The sequence below is a fragment of the Dreissena polymorpha genome, chromosome 14, assembly GCF_020536995.1.
Source record: "Dreissena polymorpha isolate Duluth1 chromosome 14, UMN_Dpol_1.0, whole genome shotgun sequence".
Classification (NCBI taxonomy): Eukaryota; Metazoa; Mollusca; class Bivalvia; order Myida; family Dreissenidae; genus Dreissena; species Dreissena polymorpha.
The window spans coordinates 877,681-897,905 of record NC_068368.1 but is presented as its reverse complement, the minus strand read 5'-3'; the positions used below and the strand labels follow the sequence as shown (position 1 = coordinate 897,905).

The window sequence follows — 20,225 nt, the reverse complement described above, 5'->3', positions numbered from 1 at the left end:
AGATGTTTATTCGGCTGAAATTCCATGCAATAAACACATGTTTTCTACTGGTTCTAAGCTCAGGATGGAAGCCCATATTTTTTTTTATTTATTTTGTTTATGCTATTATCTATAATAGAGACAAGGATTTTAACTTCGTTTGCCGTAAAACTATACCATCTTTACTGTAAACTAGGGTCGACTTCGATCGCTCACTTTAGTCTGGAAACGGAAGTTGTAATACGCATGTTTGGGAGGGTAAGTGATGGAATGCGCTTTAGTTTGGATGGGTTATTTAAGAATACAGTATACTCAAAAAAACATTTTTTCAAGATACAAAGGGCCATAACTCTGTTATTAACAGATGATGTACAATGCCATTTGGCGAGCATCATCCCCTTATCCATATATATACTCATACCCAGTTTCAATGAAATCCGCCAAAGAACTTCCAAGATATGGCTCCGGACGGACGGAAAGACGGACGGACGGACGGACAACGCCAAAACAAAATCCCTCCGCCGATGGCGGAGGATAATACAGCGGAGGAGGCCCAACTGGTAAGTCATGTGGATTACATTAGCAAAATAGGGTACGGCTATTCTATGCGAGAGTTTCTGAGACTGGTCACTGACTTTGCCATAAGGGATAAGCCTTGAAAAGAAACAAAACAACTGATCTTGAATTTGCGCCTTCATGGAACAATGGGTTTAAATGTCGCAGCTCAAAAATCATTCTGACCCAAACACTATCCATGGCCAGGACCAAATGCACTTCAGCAGAAATAAAAGAATCTTATTTTTCTAAGCTGAATAAAGGCCTTGAAGCAAATAACAGCAGTGATAGGCCTCAAAATATGTGGAACATTGAAGAACCGTCTTGATTATGTAACACAACCTTGGAAAGGGCAAAACGTTAACTCAGTTATGTCAACCAGAGCTACAAATGTCACCATCATTGCTGGTGGCAGTGCTGCAGGAGTAAGCTTACCCCCATTCTACATCTTCCCGGGTCAACGTCGGAGAGATGACCTCTTGGATGGCTCCAGCCCGGGGTCCGCTGGGACGGTAACGGAATCTGACTGGTCTAACTCTGATGTGTGCCTGCACTACCAGAAAAATCATTTTAAGCAGCATGTGCCATGCAATGGGTCGGAACCTGTGATGATTGTCTTTGATGGGCATAAGTCCCACATGAATCTCACACTGGCTGAATGGGGTAAACAAAATAACATTGTGTTTGTGTTCTCCCCACACACACGTCTAATGTCTCCCAGCCTCTGGGTGTAGGATGTTACGGACCTTTCAAGAACGCCTACTAGGCATATATGCGACAGGTCAACACGTGAACACATATTATGTTGCCTCCATATCAAGCAAAGCGTACAACAAAAGCATTTCACCAAACAACCTCATCTCATCTTTTTCAAAAACCGGCATCTACTCTCTATACTTACTTACGAATACTTACGAAGATCTTTGAGATGTTAAAAGCTAGATACCTAGCCTGTTATGATCCCTCATGTATACCTCAGTTTTCTGATACCGCTTCCGGGACTTTATAAACTTCTTCCAGAAAGAATCTTTTCGGATACCACAATTTATCGAGTTTACTTTTAAATATGTTAATGGAGTCACTCAGAACAATATCTTCTGGCAATATGTTCCAGTCATTTATACACCGGTTTGAGGATGAGTTTAAACGGAGCGATTTATTTCATCGACCTTTAACAATCTGATATATATATATGAATTCTGGTGATGTTTTCGTTGAAAGTTAAGAGTTTGTCAATGTCCACCTTTTCGTATCCATGTACGATTTTTCAAGTGCTGAATAATGTCAAAACATTTTCGTCTGTAACATAGGGTTGGCAGGTTTAACAGTTTTAACCTTTCTTCATATGACAGAAGTCGTAAGCCTGGAACTATTTTCGTGCTACGTCTTTGAACATTTTCTAAGACTTCGCTCATTTTCTTTGATGTTGGGTTCCATACTGGTGAACCGTAGTCAAATATTGAGCGAATTTATGACTTGTTTATAATAAGAATTAAATACTGCTCCAGCAGCTGGAGTTTCACTTCTTTATATTGTATATTCACCGAAATAAATCTTTGTCCATTAATGTAATTGTTTGTTTAATCATTCCAAGCAAGCGATTTACATTGTTGGATTTGGTTGTGATGTGTGTATCGAATTTCAGGTTTTGTTGAAACAGTATCCCCAAATCGCATTTTTCTCTTTCAAAAGATAGTTCAAATGTAGTGTTATTGTTGTCCTTCATTTTGTAGTTAAAGTGATGATTCACATTTCCATACTGGATGCATTTATACTTTGTTATATTAAATTTCATTAACCATTCATTACTTCATTCACATAGATTGTAGAGATCTTCTTGTAAAGAAATTTGGTCATTTACTGAATCAACTGCAGTATAAATCTTTGTGTCGTCGGCAAACATCTTAATAGGTTGATAACTTGGTCCGGTAAATCATTCATAATTTCATATATATTACAAACAAAACTGGTCAAAGCACTGTCGCCTGGGAATGCCGGAAGTAACGTTTTGCCAGTCAAATGTTTCGGCATTGAGAACTACACGCTGTTCCTGTCCGATAAGAAATTCTCAATCAATTTTAACACTTCTCCCCGTATGCCGTAAGATTCAAGCTTCTTGATCAAACGCCTGTGCGGAACACTATCGAATGCTTTTTCAGTATCCAAATAGATCATGTCAATTTGTTTGCCACTATCAAGAAATCTATATAAATCATCAACTACGTCCAATAATTGTAGTACGCAACTGCGTTTACTTCGGAACCCGTACTGTAGAGGACTACAAAGGTCATTTTCACACAGTGTACAGGCTATATACGTTAACGAAATTGGTCTGTAGTTAGTTCATTCTGTTTGTGTTGTCTCCTTTGTTCTTATATAGCGTAGTTATATGAACAAGTTGCCAGTCTTCAGGTATATCACCATAAAGCACAAAGGATTGCTAAGTTCATTTGCACATTCTTTTAATATCCTCTTCAATCATTAAAATTAACAGCCGACAAGACTTCATATGCAACTTTTTACAAAGAAAATCTGTCAACAGCTGAACATGGAAACTTTTTGGAAAAAAATGCATCAACAAAGTCTGAGAAAAAAAGGCAACATCCTCCGTCAATCCACGTTAACATCATGTCCCCAACAAAACATAAGTTCATGACTCCAGATGATACTCCCAGAAGACCTACAAAGGGAACTCAAATTCCACGCCGAGTTTTGTCACCCTTACCATGTACGTCTGGTACAAATCATAAGGATTACATGGAGGGAACAGAAAGTGAGAGTGCTTGTGAAGGTTTGTCAGAAGTAGACCTTTTTGCGTGTGCAAATGTCGAGCGCCAGAAAGGTCAACCTATCAGCTTGAATTTATCCAATGGGTATTGTGCAGCAAGTGTGACCATTGCACTCGTCTCAAATATTTCACATCAGTAAAGTTTGTGCGAAGAGGGGGCCACCACTGTGAGACATAAACCAATTATTAACATTGTTAAAACTTGGAAACTAGAAATTTCAAAATTGTTGTTAAATTGTTGTTGAAATGTGTATTCATGATTAAAGTAGTTGCTACGTTTATATAATACACATATATTTTCATTAATTTACATTAAAATATGCAAACTCATGAAATAAAAGGTTAAAGTGTATGTATTTTGTTCAACAAACTATCACTCTTACCTAATCTAAAAGGGAGCTAACCGTGAATACACCGATACGCAGTACTCTTCATAACAAACAAATGGCCTCCGACCGTAGTAGAACGAAGCCAAAAACGAAGATACAAATTCAAATCATATCAAAGTGAAACTTAATTTCAACACAAAAAGGCAAACGAATGGGTTTTATTTCATTTATTACATTCAGTTTTTTTATTTGAAGACAAAACCTCAATACACCGATATGCCGTACGACCAGTAGATCTCTCTATATAAGCAAAACAATCGTAGTTTAATATTTTCCAATGATTTTATTCGAATTAATCCAGGATTCGATTAATTATCTTCACGTGAGCAGCATCACTGTAAAAAAGTCACAAAATGACAATCTACAATTATTTACTTTATTTTAAATTCATTCAACAGAAAATCTTAATGTAACATTACATACATTAGTACCGGTACCCATTCTTGGTTACTCAGTAATATGTTTGGCAACCATTAGCTTTGATGACGTATTCATGCAGTGATGTCATCGGGTTCCACAATATCAGCTAAATGCCAAGTTCCGTATGCTACAAATGGTTGAAGGTCGTGTCTTTACACTTACAATTATTCACGGAAATGTAAAATAAAATTTTGAGGGGGTAATTTTGATGACACAATAAAATTTACTTATGTTTACGGTGATTCTGTGTAACGGATGTGTAACAGGTACGGTACGAGTTTGTGTTCAAATACATACATGTAGCTTATTTAATGATTGATAAGTAGTTGTAGCTATTACACATGCAACAAATGATTCCAGATACGAACATATTTTTCGAGCACTGGTAGGCCTAAATCAAACCCGCAAGAAGGCTAGACGTGTCAGAGGGGCATGGTTGCATGGTTAATGCTTTTATCCTACAGCTAAATGATTTTATAGAACAAATACGACTCATAAAGAAAATATAAGCTTTTCTCCACAGTTAGTTTTAGATCAGGTTTCTTCCACACTTATTTTTAGAACATTACGTAGGGACTAGTTTTTGTTTGGCCTTTCACCCCTGATTGCGTCATTTAGGTCATTGGGTACGCAGTCGTTTAACGAGTTTACGAGTGTGTGTGTGTGTTTACGATGGATTACTATATTATTATGAATGTGAAAAACACAATGTTTGGATATAAAACTGGAATGAAACTGCTGAGACTGCATTTTCGATTTAGTTAAAATGTCGAATGCACTCGAATAACGCGATGTTTTGTTGAACAATTGATGGATTTAATTTAAGAAAAGTGTCACTGTCAGTGAATTGTTCTTTAATTTTCGAAGGAAATCGATGTCGAATTAAAATGGTAATTTCTTTGATGGTTTAGTCGTTCCTTTGTCAGTCGATCAAAGAATGTCTATCCACAAAGAATTGCCTGCTTACATCCAGTGCTCTAAAATGAAAAAGATGGATGGCGATGAAGAAATTTGTCTAGAATTTTAACTCGTCATGGAAGAAAATTAAACATTACGAAAATAAACATGGAAATATAAACATGAAAAGAAAAGCCCCAGGCCTATATGTTATTAAAAAATATACATTCATAGTGTAATAGCTGTACGTTTCATGACCAAGTTACGCATCTTTCCTTATAGTACATACTAGCGTCTGTTGTTGAATGGGTATTTTTGTGTAAAAGTAAGCCAGTACTCTCTACACAAGCAGGGATGTTGTTTTACAATTTCTAATTGTCACGGGTGAAGCCCATTAACGGTTTCGCTGGTATCTTGTTGATTGTAATATTACTGGACTTCGGAAAGTGTTGGTGTTAAAATTTAAAGCGGGACTGCACGATTTTGTCAAATATTTATGAATTTATAGTAAGATGGCCTTTTCACAGATTTTGGCATATTATGAAGTTTGTCATTAAATGCTTCATATTGATAAATGTAAACATTGGATCTTAAAAGCTCCAGTAAAAAATCAAGAATAAAATTAAAAAAGAAAAAAAGTAGCCGGTACCAGGGCTCGAACCAGTGATCCCCGGAGTCCTGGAGTTAGTCTGAAGTAAAAACGCATTAGCCCTATCGGCTATTCCGCCGAGTATACACAGTGTAAGTATTTTATACCTTATATAAGCAATCTTCGTAGTTTCGTAAATTTAAACGACAACAACAGAACTCTCCAAATTATTCAATCGTTTCGCGTTGCAACGCTTTATAACTTTAACATTTTCCAATCGTCAAAAGATGCATATAATGGCTATATTGGACTATGGTATAATTATGTTCAATAATACTGTTACCTCACAAATATCAAAACTGAAACGAAACTTTGCGAATCTGAAACAACTTTTTTCAATTTTGTCAATTTACCAAACCGTGAAAAGATCCCTTTAAATGTGTAAAAAAAACTTATTATATAATTTTAGTTACATATATTTCAATATAAATTAAAATAACAGTTAAGAACATGTGTCGAAATGCGAAATAAGCCAGATATTTAATTCTGAAATCGAAAATGTCTGTATAGTCAAATTCGCCAGCATGTATATCATGCATGTACGATGTGAATCTAGATTTAGTTTTACGAATCATTTTAATTTCCTGCAACGATATCTATTCATACGACACACGAACACTAACTCCGATCCTAATGAAAAGACGAATGCTTCGGTTATTGTAGGAAAATATGTACGAAATATCTTTGTCACAATCGGCTCGGGCCGCTTAATTGTCTTTGCTGCATTTTATGAAATTCGTCTTCAATGTATAATTGTTCTTGCCTATTTTGTGTTATTGTAACATATTTTTATCAATATATTACGATTTAACACATATAAAAATCATGCAGTCCCGCTTTAAGGAGCAAAATAAACATCAATGAAAACTTTGTCGATGTGTGAGCGTCTTTGATCAATCGATTAACGGTACATTGACGTACAGCACTGGTTAACCACAACCAAAATAGTCAAGGAGAGTCAGACCGTTATGGAGGAATGGTTTGCATATGTTTTCGTAGAAACTATTATCAAACAACAGTGTGCGAAATTAAAAAGTTGAGCCATTTTAAGAAATTAGCATACACAGGTGTTGCACGAGAAGTGCCTGTGCGTGCTTTATGCTATTGGGGGAAATTCTTATAAAGCGCAGCATTGTCACCAATCCTCTAATAGTAAATACTAAATACCAGGGAGCAGGTTCTGATAAAGCGCTGTCGGACCGTATTTGGTACAAAAACGAATATGGTACAAGTTTGTACCATATTCGGCCGAATATGGTACAACTGTCTAATTGTACCATATACGTATCTGCAGTTTTGGGGTAAAATGCCTGACCGAATATGGTACAAACTTGTACCATATTCGGATGAAAAATGTACCACATTCGTTCCGAATATGATACACACTCATCATCGTAATCATCATCATCATCATCATCGTTATCTCATCATCATCATCATCGTTATCTCATCATCATCATCATCATCATCACATCAATTATCAACACCCCAATGATCATCATCGTTGTTATCTTTACCAACACCACCATCATCATCACCATCAAAACCAACATCATCATATCCATTATCATGATCGTAATGGTGATCACAAAAGTTTTTTTTGTGATGATAATGACAGCGATGTTTTCGGTCGATAATGAGGATGTTGTGATGATGATGACGACGATGAGAATATCATCATCATCATCGGCCAATAAACATCGCCATCATCATCATCACAAATATTTTGTTATCATCATCATCATTATCATCATCGTCGGCCGATAAACATCGCCGTCATCATCATCTAAAAACTTATCATCATCATTATAACCATCATCATCGTCCGATAAACATCGCTGTCATCATCATCCCAAAACGTTTGTTATCATCATCATCATCATCATTATCATCATCATCATCATCATCACCACAATCATCAAACCCCAATCATCATAACCACTGTCATCATCATCACCACCACCATCATCATCACAATTTTTTTACCATCATCATCATCACAAATGTTTTGTCATCATCATCATCACATATTCATTTTACATTTTGTATTTTATAATTTGTTTCATTCAAGAGATTCAACAAACTTGTACTTTTTTCATTTATTGGTATACTGACAGGATTTTTCAAAGTAATATTGAAGAACATAGAACAGCATTTAAATTTTAATCCAACTGTAGCATTTTGACAAGACATAATATACATATATACATTCATTTTAGTAGCAGCCAAAATATCCCAAATGTGCTTCGTAAAAAGTTACCAGTAAATGAGCAAATGACAACAAATTTCCGGTAGAAGAACATAATCATCAATCACAAAAATAACACAACAGGTTTCCAAACACCGATATACATGTATATTTCACCTGTAATGTCTGTACATGACATCTATGATATCATACCAACCGATTCCACTAACACGCAAACGCAGCCATGCGTTTGCCCATTTTGGCCCATTGATGATTTCTTTTATTGCCGAAATAAGACCGCTGTTTCTGCCCGCTCTTGTTAATAGGAAACGAACGCTAACAGGATTTCTGTTACTAGTATCTAGTCCAATATCCGGCCGAATGTAAATTCTAGGTGTTTGCAAACTCATTGACCTTATTAAATCTCTAAAGGGTTTGCCGACCTTCGCCAACACAAACTGGATTGACGGGTTTGATTGTATGCAGAACTTAAAAATTTCAACTTGAATGTGAAGTGGTAACATCAGAAATGGAAAAGTCGTTCGCTTCTGTGCCCTCCTATTGTTTATCATATCTTGAAGCTCTTTCAGGGCTGAACACACAGAGACGTCACCGTTGTCGCCAGAGTCACCGTTGTCGCCGGAGTCACCGTTGTCGCCAGACGCAGCGTTGTCGCCGGAGTCACCGTTGTCGCCGGAGTCACCGTTGTCGCTGGAGTCACCGTTGTCGCCGGAGTCACCGTTGTCGCAAGAGTCACCGTTGTCGCCAGACGCAGCGTTGTCGCCAGATGCAGTGTTGTCGCCAGACGCAGCGTTGTCGCCGGAGTCACCGTTGTCGCCAGACGCAGCGTTGTCGCCGGAGTCACCGTTGTCGCCGGAGTCACCGTTGTCGCTGGAGTCACCGTTGTCGCCGGAGTCACCGTTGTCGCAAGAGTCACCGTTGTCGCCAGACGCAGCGTTGTCGCCAGATGCAGTGTTGTCGCCAGACGCAGCGGTGTCGCCGGAGTCACCGTTGTCGCCAGAGTCACCGTTGTCGCCAGACGCAGCGTTGTCGCCTGACGCAGCGTTGTCGCCAGACGCAGCGCTGTCGCCAAAGTCACCGTTGTCATACGACTGTTCTAAGCGTGATATTATGTCCTTGTACACGCGTTGATTGATACGGATACTAACGTAATGCATGCCAAATCCTTCTGGGAAATACCCCAATGCAATTGTTCCAACATCACCATCGAACTTTCCATCTGCTGACACAATTGATGAGTGTTCTAGTCCTCGGGTAGAAACTACCAGGCACTGCAAATTATATTCTCTCATAAGTGCAATGAGCGTGAGGTTGTCGCCGTATGTCCCATTCTTAGACATATTCTTAACGTATTCATCAAATGTTTCATCATAGACAAAAGTTTCATAGAAATATCTGTTTTCTACAATGTGATGGACTGCTTCCTTACGTAAAGCTTCTACGTCTTTGTATATACCAATTTTACCAAGTTGATGCGATATAGCAGCAAATTGACAATTTCCATCCGGATTTGGGTCCATGGCAATATTCACCCCATCCAACAACTGCAGATTTTCATGGTGTGTTAAAACATGATAGTACTTAGTTCTGTGATTTTGTTTCTCTGAGCGGTTCTGTTTTAATGAATGTTTTTTAATTTTTCGTTGTTTCTCTAACGCAACAGTTAGGCTAGTCATGTTTTCGACCCCAACCGATTTGCTTACGAATCCAAGTTCGGGTTTGTTCGGTACTTGAAATGACACGATATAAACACCATTTCGTTTTACTTTTTCTACCTTGCCTTCGATAACATATCTTTTGGTTGGCACCCTGGATTTTCGAAAGGGATAGCGAATTAATACTGTCTCTCCTACTTTGTACTTGCTTGGGGAAGTTGCGTTTTTCAACAGCGACCTGTAAGCCTTTTTATTTGCTCGCCGTATGGTTTTCTTTATTTCACGAGAACTATGACGTTCTTTGGTAAAAACATGACTTCTTCCGTAGTAGGCTTCAAAGGGCGTGAGACCCCCAAGAACTCGTTTGAAACTTGTGTTTATGGCATAGGCTAAATCTTGAAGCCCTTCGACCCAGTTAAATCCACGTTTACTTTTTGTTGCAAATAGAATCTTGGCCTTTATAACACTGTTTGACCTTTCACACTTGCCCTGTGATTGAGGATGATACGGCCTACTATTGATCATTTTGATGTTGTACTTGTTCAACAAAAGTTTCATACTAGGGCCTTTAAATTCCAGTCCGTTGTCACATTGGATGATGTCAGGGGCAAGGTTAACCATCAACACGTCCTCTAATGCCTTTGCAACTTCACGCGAACTCTTCGTTTTCAGGGGTTTTGGCATAACGTACCTAGAATAAACGTCCACGACTTGTAGAATATAACTGTATGTGGACCCCTTGTAGCTAACACTTTGATTTTTCATGTTAATTATGTCAATCTGCCATCTTTTGCCTGGTTCCTCTTCTGTAATTGTCTTTGGCTTTGGCTTGTTTGTAAATCTCGGATACTTCTCATGGTAATACTTGCTTTTGTACAGTATTTCAAGGATAGCTTGTTCCGAGAACCCCGTGTAATTTACTTTCAGTTTGTTGTAAATAACCCTTGCTCCACATCCTTTGTTTTCCATGAACATCTTCTCAACAAATCTAGGAAGATCTTCTTTCACAAGGACTTGCTTTCCGCCACACAATAAAGAACCCCGGTCACCAAGCTCGAAGTCCTTACGTTTTCTAATCATGGCCAAACAATTATTCTCTTCAGGTGTCCGTTTCTTCACAGGGACATCGAACGATCCGTTTAAACATCTGACAATAATGTCGTACTTCGACCTGGGCAAGCACCCTAATTGCTTCCTTTTTCTCCTAATTGCTTCCTTCATCTGAAATAATATAATAAGTTATTATACATTTATACTTCATTAGTTAATAGAGCTTGTATTGAACACCGCGTGTCGAAAACGAATGTCTCACGACATGAGCTGAGCTAAAATCACTCGTCTGATAGCTCCGCTAAAATTTACAATCCGAACTTCCGGGCAATATGCGCAATGAAAGTAGCAAGTACTTCATGTAAAGTTTCATTGAAATCCAACCGAATTCAAATTCAGGGGAAAAATAGCGGGCAAACTTATGGCGGTCAACGGACAAACGGTCTGTAGAAACCAATGCTACGTGGATGGAAGGGATATAAAGAAGGGGCCCTGGGGGCCTAGGTCGCTCACCAGAAGTCACGACTAGGCAGGGTTCGAAGGTCAAAGACCTATAAACTCCATAAAATTTAAAATGTTCAAATCTACAGATTACAGGAGCTCGATCTGATTTTGGTGGAAAATACACTTTCGAAAAAATGACTGTAGCTTAAATATTTTAGCAGTTTAGGAGTTACGCACCCGGAAGGAATGCCACGGACAATTGGATAGACGGACGGACAACTGCAAATGCACTCTGAGGGGGGGGGGGGGCATAAAACATAAAAATCAATGCATGTTAAAACATCAATGCATATTAAGACAACTGAAAATTAAAATTATGTACAGTACTTACTGTCAAGAATTCTTTTGAAGTTTGAAGAAAGTTTGGATTTCAATTCTTTCTAGTCGAAAATCACAACTTTTCTTGCCGACCGCCAAGTCAAATATGGTTACTGACTTCTGAGTAAGACTCGTGTGCAAAATTCCCGCCTTTTTAAAGCGGCACGTTATCAAAGAAAAAATCGGAAACTTCAAAGCTTTGTCGGCTTCTCAGCAATATGACGTCGGAACGACAAATCAACTTTACAAAGTAATGTTTAGGAATACAGTCACACCTGTCTAAAGCAGCCAGTCAAACATCCTTATTTTTGGAGAGATATATTCATTTAAAAGAGCTCAAAATCTCTTAAATCGGATTTTGGTGAAAATACACTTTCGAAAAAAAAAATTTAAAAATTTGAAAATTGCTATTAATGATCTCCACGAAAGTGGGAATCGAACCCGCCCGGGAATCGAACCCAGGCCGCCTGCGTGCCAATCTGACGCGCAACCGACTGAGCTAGCCGGCGAAACAGTTACACAACCAGCAAAATCCATGTAAAGTGTGGTTAGGTTAGCTGTTTCTGTTACTGCTAGTTACTACGACGACGACGACGACGACGACGACGACGACGATGATGATGATGATGATGATGATGATGATGATGATGATGATGATGATGATGATGATGATGATGATGATACTTTTGTCACTTCCAATATTAGGTTAATACAATGTATTTGAGTTTGAAAAAAAGTTTACACATCGGCAGACTATTTCATTTATTAAGAAATACATAATTTATGTACCATATACGTAGGCCATTTTCATTTTTATGAGTTTTTTTGGTATGTACCAAATACGTTTTGGCGAGCATAGAAAAACTTATTCCAACCGAATATGGTACAATGTTTGTACCATATTCGGTCGAAAATTGTACCATCTTCGGTCCGAGTATGGTACATTTGTACCATATTCGGCCGAATATGGTACAAATGTACCATATTCGTTTTTGTACCAAATACGGTCCGACAAAGCGCAACAGTGTCACCAATCCTCCAATATCAGTACCACTCCACATCTCCGATTAACACGAACATGGAATGGCGAGAAAATACTATTATTGCTTCCAACAGGCGCGAATAAGATTCTACGAAACAGAGATGATCGGTGTATTGCTCACATTAAGATAGGCGTAGAAACACACGATATAAATCTCAGGAACCGATGTACGTGTTTATTTTTGTTGTACGTTGAACACGCGATGATTCAACTCTTGGTGCGGTTTAATTATTAACAAATTAGCAATTCAAATGAATATTTAATTGTGAAGGAGTTTGGGTAGTGCAATATGGGTGTGCAGCACGCATGGATAAAACAGTGTTTTGGTCTGAATTTCATAAAGCTTCAATACGATTTGTTTACTTAAATTGAGCGTTTAAAACTGATCAAATATTTTGTGTGAGTCCTTATGATTACCGGTATGTGAAAGGAAATACATATAGGCAATAATTTTCGTTGTGTTAATCATTATTTTCCAAAAATGTCTGTACTGCTACTGCCGAAAATTAAATAACAAATATTTAAGAAATTCGCTTTAGTTGTCTCATATGAGCTTTGGTCCGATTTTGTTAAATTATACACATACATGTCTATAAAATATCAGCATTTACAGTTAAGAATGAGTTGATAGTACATTTGTTTTTAATTAATAGTTATATTTGTTGACCGGTACAAACACCACGATATTTCTTGTAAATTTATTGTTGTAAATGTATTGTATTTAAACTTAAAATTTCAATAATTATTAATTTTAGTTGAAACATTCTTTTAAGATGTAACTCTGTTTTTTTTCGACAAGATCAACTTTATCGCTTCTTCGTGTGTAGATAATTATTAAAAGTATGCCCAATAAAATACTTTTGAACCCTAGATTATATAGTTTCCATGTGTATTGCAAAATGTATTGATTAGTCATATTAGAATTGTTAACCTGTTCTGTGCATGTGTGTTGAAATGTAAATTAACGACAATTTTTCATTCTAGTTCACGTCTGTTGAACAATTTGGCCTTTCGAATTCGAGGTTTAATTCAAATGTATTTCCAATTTAAACCGTTTTATAAAGGAATTACAACGATTAATTGATAGAATATTATAATATAGAATACACTGGTTTATGTTTATTTACTACCGTTTGATATTGTAACAAATCTCTGAGTTTGTCACTGCACCATCTGTCGCTGCGTTTAGACAGGATTAACGTCGGATATGTATGTTCGTTAGGTCGATTTTTTCACAAATCTAAGTCTTCACATATTGTACGAAAGATACGTTAAATCTACTTGGTCAAAAGAAATCGAAAAGAAGCTGAAAATATTACATTCATATTTAATTATTCTGTACTAAAATTGATATTCCCAATTATTTTCGCAGTTCGTTTGATATGAAACTTTTACTAAACACATTTTCATCCATCTGAAAGTCTGCATACTGAGTTTGACGTTGTAAAATTGCTCATTTCATTTACGACCAATCGTCATTTAACCATAAATAGAGCATCTACAAAGACGTCATACAAAATACCCTTATCAGTGTGATTATACAATATCAATGTACAATATACAATGTATATTTGACTTCAATCATTATGCTCGAGAGACGGTTTGATACCTATGAAAATAGCTTCAAATGTTCGATGGTGCAAACGTTCAAACAGGAGATGTTTAGTTTCGAAAGATATCGATTTCAAGAGCTACATAAGAAACTAGTATTTGTTTTATCTGCTCACGATTGAATCAACACAATTCCATACTTTTTATCTACAGGAACCAGCGCTGTTTATGTGTATTGTGTTATAGTTTGTTTCGTGGGTTCAATTATTGGATAATATCGCTGTATTAATAACGTAATTACGCAACAAAAGTACATCAATTAATAATTATGGGTCACGTAATCGCTCGTTGTAGGAGTTTAGCAGTTATAAGTAGGTCCAATTTTATTGTTGTCTGCCGAAATTAATAAACACACACACACATACACATAAAATACCAAAATATAATTACTGATATTTGAGAAATATATACATGTGTACATAAGTCTTAGTGTTTTGTCATCTGGTAAATGCCAACTATTTAAATTCAACCACAAGGGTTAAAGCAATAACCAATAATGAAATGTTTGCTTTACAGAATGGGAATCCTAACAGTTGTGCGTCCGTATTTGAAATCGCTGTTGACAGGGGGTGCGTTGTTGCTGGTGGTCTTCTATGTCATTTCCGGTAGACAGATGGCGTTCTATTTTACCCCGGGTATGTATTATATGTATCACTGTAATGTATTCCTAATTACATTCAGTAGGTATTAATGTATAGAATAAAGGTCTAATGGAATAAAATTAAGTTAATTCCGTGCGAGAACCGTCAATGCTTAAGGACTCATTTTTGTATTGTGCTGGAATATATAACAACTTAAGGTTTCACTTCATGGAACGCTATCTCTTAGCTATGCTGACCCTGAAGTAAATGTTCTTTTATCGGTGCCAAAATTTTCAGATTGTGTTCGGGTTGTTCCTCGTCATTTAAAAAAGAACATGTATGTTTTACTTTCAACTTTCAGTATTGAATCTGGAGTGAAATAAAGCGTTTTGTTTGCTTCAGGTGTTGCGAGAGACTTGCACCAGCATAATGACCCTCGACCGGGAAATGACACTTTGACTATGTCAACGCCCGTTTCCATGTCTTTGCTACTTCCGACGCTCGGCGCTTCGCTACCGCCGTGGCATTTTCGGTCACCGCAACCAGCCATATTTCAGAACCCGAGGCCACATACTCCATCCACAACCGCATCTGGCGGCTCGCCGGGTGGTTTTTCGCACACAAACCCAGAAGGTTTTTCGCACACAAACCCAGAAGACATTGTTCTTATTAGCAAGGATTCTTCTATGGTTAGTCAATTACATGATATGGAACAGAGGCCAATGCATTTAAACACAACGTGCTTCAAGGACGTTTTACTCAACGCAACTTATAAGCGAACGGAACGCGGACGGTTTTTTCATTCCAAGGTTTACAATATCGCATATTGCAAGGTGCCAAAAGTTGGGTCCACTTTTTGGACACTGTTATTCACAACTCTTGACAATGGAGTCGATTTTGGCAAGAAGCTTTTGGAAAAGAAACGCAGTTCTCTACACAACGGTCGTTACACGTTTTCTTCCTCATTCACGTACGTGAAGAGTGCCAAAGTTGCAACAATTCTCCCGACACGTGATCCATATTCTCGGCTTTTCTCGGCTTTCATCGACAAGTCATACTTGCCCATTAGAATAAACACAAACTACGCTGTCCTGAGCATTCAAAATAAATCTCTTTGCGCAACTGATGTTTCTTTTCAAGAATTTCTCAACTGGATTTTAAACGAAGCGAAAGTAGGCAAATCTTTGGATCAACACTGGGCACCGATTTATTCTATTTGCGGATCTTGCGAGGTTAACGCTCAGTACATTGTAAAACAAGAAACATTTACAAACGACATCGGCGTCATATTGCAGAAGCTGAACGTCTCGTCAGAAAAATACAACTTCATAATGCATACGCTGGAAGGCAAGCGGATTCAGTCATCCTTGCCAGGGATTGTGGCCACAATTCTAGATCGGAGTTCTGCGCCCGAGATTAACCGGTGTATGCCATGGCTGGAGGTCACTCGGAGGATATGGCGGTCTTTCCAGATTCAGGTTAAATTATACTAAATAATCGTTTCGAAAATCATCATATTTTACTCGAAGGCATACTGTACAATTAAGACAGTTATTCTGGTTTTATATTTTGAAGATAGTGATAAGGTAAGCATATGTGTTACTTTTTAATCACTTAAAAATGATTAAAATAGAGACTGTAGTAAAGCATTGCTGGGAAACAGGTTACATTCCACTAGAAAACGGCCTAAAAACCTGATCATAAACAGTCGATTTTGATTAGTGTCGAGGTCTTTTTTGCTTTGTACATGACCTATTTTTTGTATATCTTTATTCGATTCAGCTTAGAATGATCTTTAAGAAAATGTAGGGTTATGTTGGTCTCTTTGTATAAAAGGTGCATTTATATTCGCTTAAAGTTGATGCTTTGACATTGAATTATTACGGAATCCGGAAAGCGCCATCTATAATCTCGCCCTTCTTTCATCATGGGCGACACACGACGCACGAAGCGATACACGATATTTTGCGCGAAACACGAAGCGACACACGATATTTTGCGCGATACACTATGCGATTCGTGAGAATGTACCAAGAAATATCGCTCTTGTGTGTAGCTAACGCAACAGGCGATATATTGTGGTAAATATCGCGTGTCGTTTCGTGAATCGCGCAAAATATCGTGTGTCGCTTCGTGTATCGCGCAAAATATCGTGTGTCGCTTTTCGTATCGCGCAAAATATCGTGTCTCGCGTTGAAATTTCGACACACGAAACACGAAGCGACACACGATATTTTGCGCGACACACGAAGCGAAACACGATATTTTATTATTCAATTATCGCCCATATTATCCGAATCTATTCTTTCGCGGTCTAATTTCAGACCGTGAAACACTATACACGAAGCGACACGCGATATTTGTACTGTTCAACTATCGCTGTAATAATATCGCCTGTCGACTCTCGAATTTTCAAACAATCAGGGGAGACAATAGGGGGATAATTTAACGTCGTCAAGCATGTGCATCACGCATGGACAGCCATATTGATAATAAATGTTAAAAATTACTGAAACACCGTTTAAAAACGCGAGAGTCGACAGGCGATATTATTACAGCGATATTTGAACAGTACAAGTATCGCGTGTCGCTTCTTGTATCGCGAAAAATATCAAATATCAAGTATCGCGTCGTGTGTCGCGAACTGAAATCAGACCGCGATACAGGAGATTCGGATAATATGGGCGACACGAAGCGACACGCGATATTTACCACGATATAAACGAGTAAACGCGTGACGTCGCGCGCACCTGCAAAGTTTAGACTCCGCCCACTGGTTGGCAAAAAGAGATGGAATTCATATAAGCGCATATGGAGACGGTCAACATAATCATCGATTATATTGATAATCATGCACAATATCAAATATAATTTTATAATTATATCTGTATAAAACATAAGCATGCAAGGAAATTCATTTTAGGAACGATTATATTGTTGTTATTATTTGTTTTTACAAAAAACGAACTCGGCATTAGAACACATCCTACGAGCTCGGTATGTGGTTACCACAAAGATCTCTCTGCTTAGCACATCATTTTAAATTTAAAAAATCCCAGAGATGTAAATTATTTAAGAATAAATTTAATTAAATGAAACAACACAAATAAGGATGAAAACAAACAACAAATAGATCGATTTTATGTACGCAACATATAGTTCTGATTTGAATAATACGTCTGTAAAAACCAAGTTAATTACACATTAAATAAATTCTCTCGATAAATGTAATTGTTTTTATGTAATTGTTCACACCACTTTTGACACGGTTTGTTTTATCACGTTTAACCCGGTGTTAAATTGCATCTTTATTCATCACTCGTAAACCGATTATCTCGCTATGATCGGGTATTGTCCAGACAGTTACAAAGTAAACATGGTGTCATAAACCCAGGGACCTATACTTAGGCTCGATTGGTCATTGTCGTCTCGGGTACTACTTACATGTACCCCGGGTACTCTTAAGTATACTTACATGTACCCCGGGTACGGTAAATATACTCAAACGTACCCGGGAATTTTAACGTTAAATCGGTCGCTGTCGGCTATTTTTTTGAAAATAATAATGTTCACATTTATTGCAATTTTCTGTTAAATGGACTCTATATTATCGGAATTCTTACTAAAATTTCATGTTGATGCATTTTTTTTTCAAAAGAGAAGTTTGTTTAAGATATACAATATCGTTTTACGGTAATTGGTTGCGCGTTTTACAACATCGGATTTTGGCGGGAATACAACTCGGGTACAGTGTAATATCGACCGGGTACGTTTAAGCATATTTACCGTACCCGGAGTACATGTAAGTATACTTAACGGTGCCCGTGGTACATGAAAGTAGTACCGAGCCGACAATGACCAATCGAGCTATACTTAGGGTGCCTGCATAAACCACATGTGGCAGATGATTTTATGGTCGTTAAACACAATTTATTATTCCTCCACGTCATCTCTTGGCATATTGAGCAGTCATTTAAGCCAAATTTTAAAGCCAAAATACGTAATGTCAGTTGCTTTAATAAAAAATATTTAATAACTATAAATTTAAAATGTTGTGCAATTTTACTGCTACACAAATAATGTATTTAACGATTACCGGCAAATATAAAATCGGCAATTACGTGTAAACATTGTACGTTTCAGCAGTGCACGAAACACAATCATGAAAACAAGCAATCAAAAGTATTTGGCTGAAATAAATTAAATATATAGTGTTATTTATCATAAAATGGTTGATTGTTACATCTGTCACTACTTATCACTTAGTAAAAAAAAATCAATATACATGCAAAGACAGTTTGCACAATATGCAGGTTTTTTCCATGTGTATGCTTACACTTATTAATATTGCCAATCAATGAAAACGAAACGAAAATTCATTCAATGCAAAAGAAAATGATAAAATTTAAAAATTGTTATGTATTCCGCTTTTTTAGGGCTTTGTTTTATAATTGATTAAATGCACCTCTTACACATTCGATCATAAAAGTCTTACTATAAGAAAGAATACGGCTTATTTATTTGTTTTGTTTTGTGGGATTTTTAGTATTTAGTCTTCCGATCACGTTTACTCTGATGCTAATAACTTATTCGCATTTTTATAAAGACGAAAATATATTAATGAATAAAAATTTATTGGTAATAAATATGATTTATGTGCGCTATTATTTAAGAGATTTGATGTTTATTTCGGATTATTTTATCGTTTTATTGACTAAACAATAGTCCTGTATACATGTTTTACATTACTGTAACCAGTTTTTGCCAACCAGTCAGTGCACATGCGCGGAAAATCCCGAATGTAAACAATAACAATTTACTCGTCTATATCGCCTTTAGGGCTACCTACACAACGGAGATATTTCGTGGTACATTCTCCCGCGTCGCTTCGTGTATGGAGAAAAATATCGTATGTCGCTTCCTGTGTCGGGCAAAATATCGTGTATCGCTTCTTGTGTCGTGTGTCGCCCTTGATGAAAGAAGGGCGAGACTATAAGATGGCACAAACCGGATTCCATAAATGATATTAGAAATTTATTTGATATACTAGTTTTGTGACCTACAGGGCTTTATTCGCGAGGACCGAGGGTACCCGCAAGACACGTTCGAATCCATTCGGAACAGCTCGGATCCGTCACTAGTATCCGATATAATTTTGGCGGAAATATTCAAGTATACTTTGTCGTCGGAAGAACGTAAAATACAACGAGAAAACGCGTTACGAAAAGCGTATGAAGGTGTCAGCAAAGATGTTGTTGACGTGATCAAAGACTTGTACAGTGTGGACTTTTCAATATACGGTTATTCTAACATTCCACCAAATGAAAGATAACATGATAGATACAAGTGTCTTTGCGAGAATCAAAATATTATTTGATCATTTTTTAACTGTTTAAGTCAACATTTGTTAACAAACAGACTTAACGTTTGTGTACTCTTTATATACAATATTATTTAACCTCTTTAAAGGTCGCGGTGGTGTAGTGGATGAGGTGTCCGCCTAGCGATCGGGAGTTCGTGGGTTCGCTCCCTACTCAGGGTTATCTCCTCCACAGACACCAAGTACTGGTTCTTTCCA

The 20,225-nt window shown here is 37.3% G+C and overlaps 1 protein-coding gene across 1 annotated transcript; it reads left to right on the top strand.

Annotated features, from left to right (window-relative positions):
• Window positions 1–4,129: 4,129 nt before the first annotated feature.
• On the top strand, window positions 4,130–20,077 carry LOC127858856 (uncharacterized). Its single transcript, XM_052396189.1, has 4 exons — window positions 4,130–4,274; window positions 14,583–14,701; window positions 15,050–16,125; window positions 19,713–20,077. Exons 2-4 carry the CDS (start codon window positions 14,584–14,586, stop codon window positions 19,977–19,979), a joined length of 1,461 nt encoding a protein of 486 aa, XP_052252149.1. The 5' UTR covers window positions 4,130–4,274; window position 14,583; the 3' UTR covers window positions 19,980–20,077.
• The last annotated feature ends 148 nt before the right edge of the window (window positions 20,078–20,225 follow it).

Excerpts from the sequence above, each read along its gene's own strand:
- LOC127858856 (XM_052396189.1), top strand. The coding sequence starts at position 14,584 with ATGGGAATCCTAACAGTTGTGCGTCCGTATTTGAAATCGCTGTTGACA. Across the intron at positions 14,702-15,049 it reads GGCGTTCTATTTTACCCCGG|GTGTTGCGAGAGACTTGCAC; the intron begins GTATGTATTATA and ends TGTTTGCTTCAG. Across the intron at positions 16,126-19,712 it reads GGCGGTCTTTCCAGATTCAG|GGCTTTATTCGCGAGGACCG; the intron begins GTTAAATTATAC and ends TGTGACCTACAG.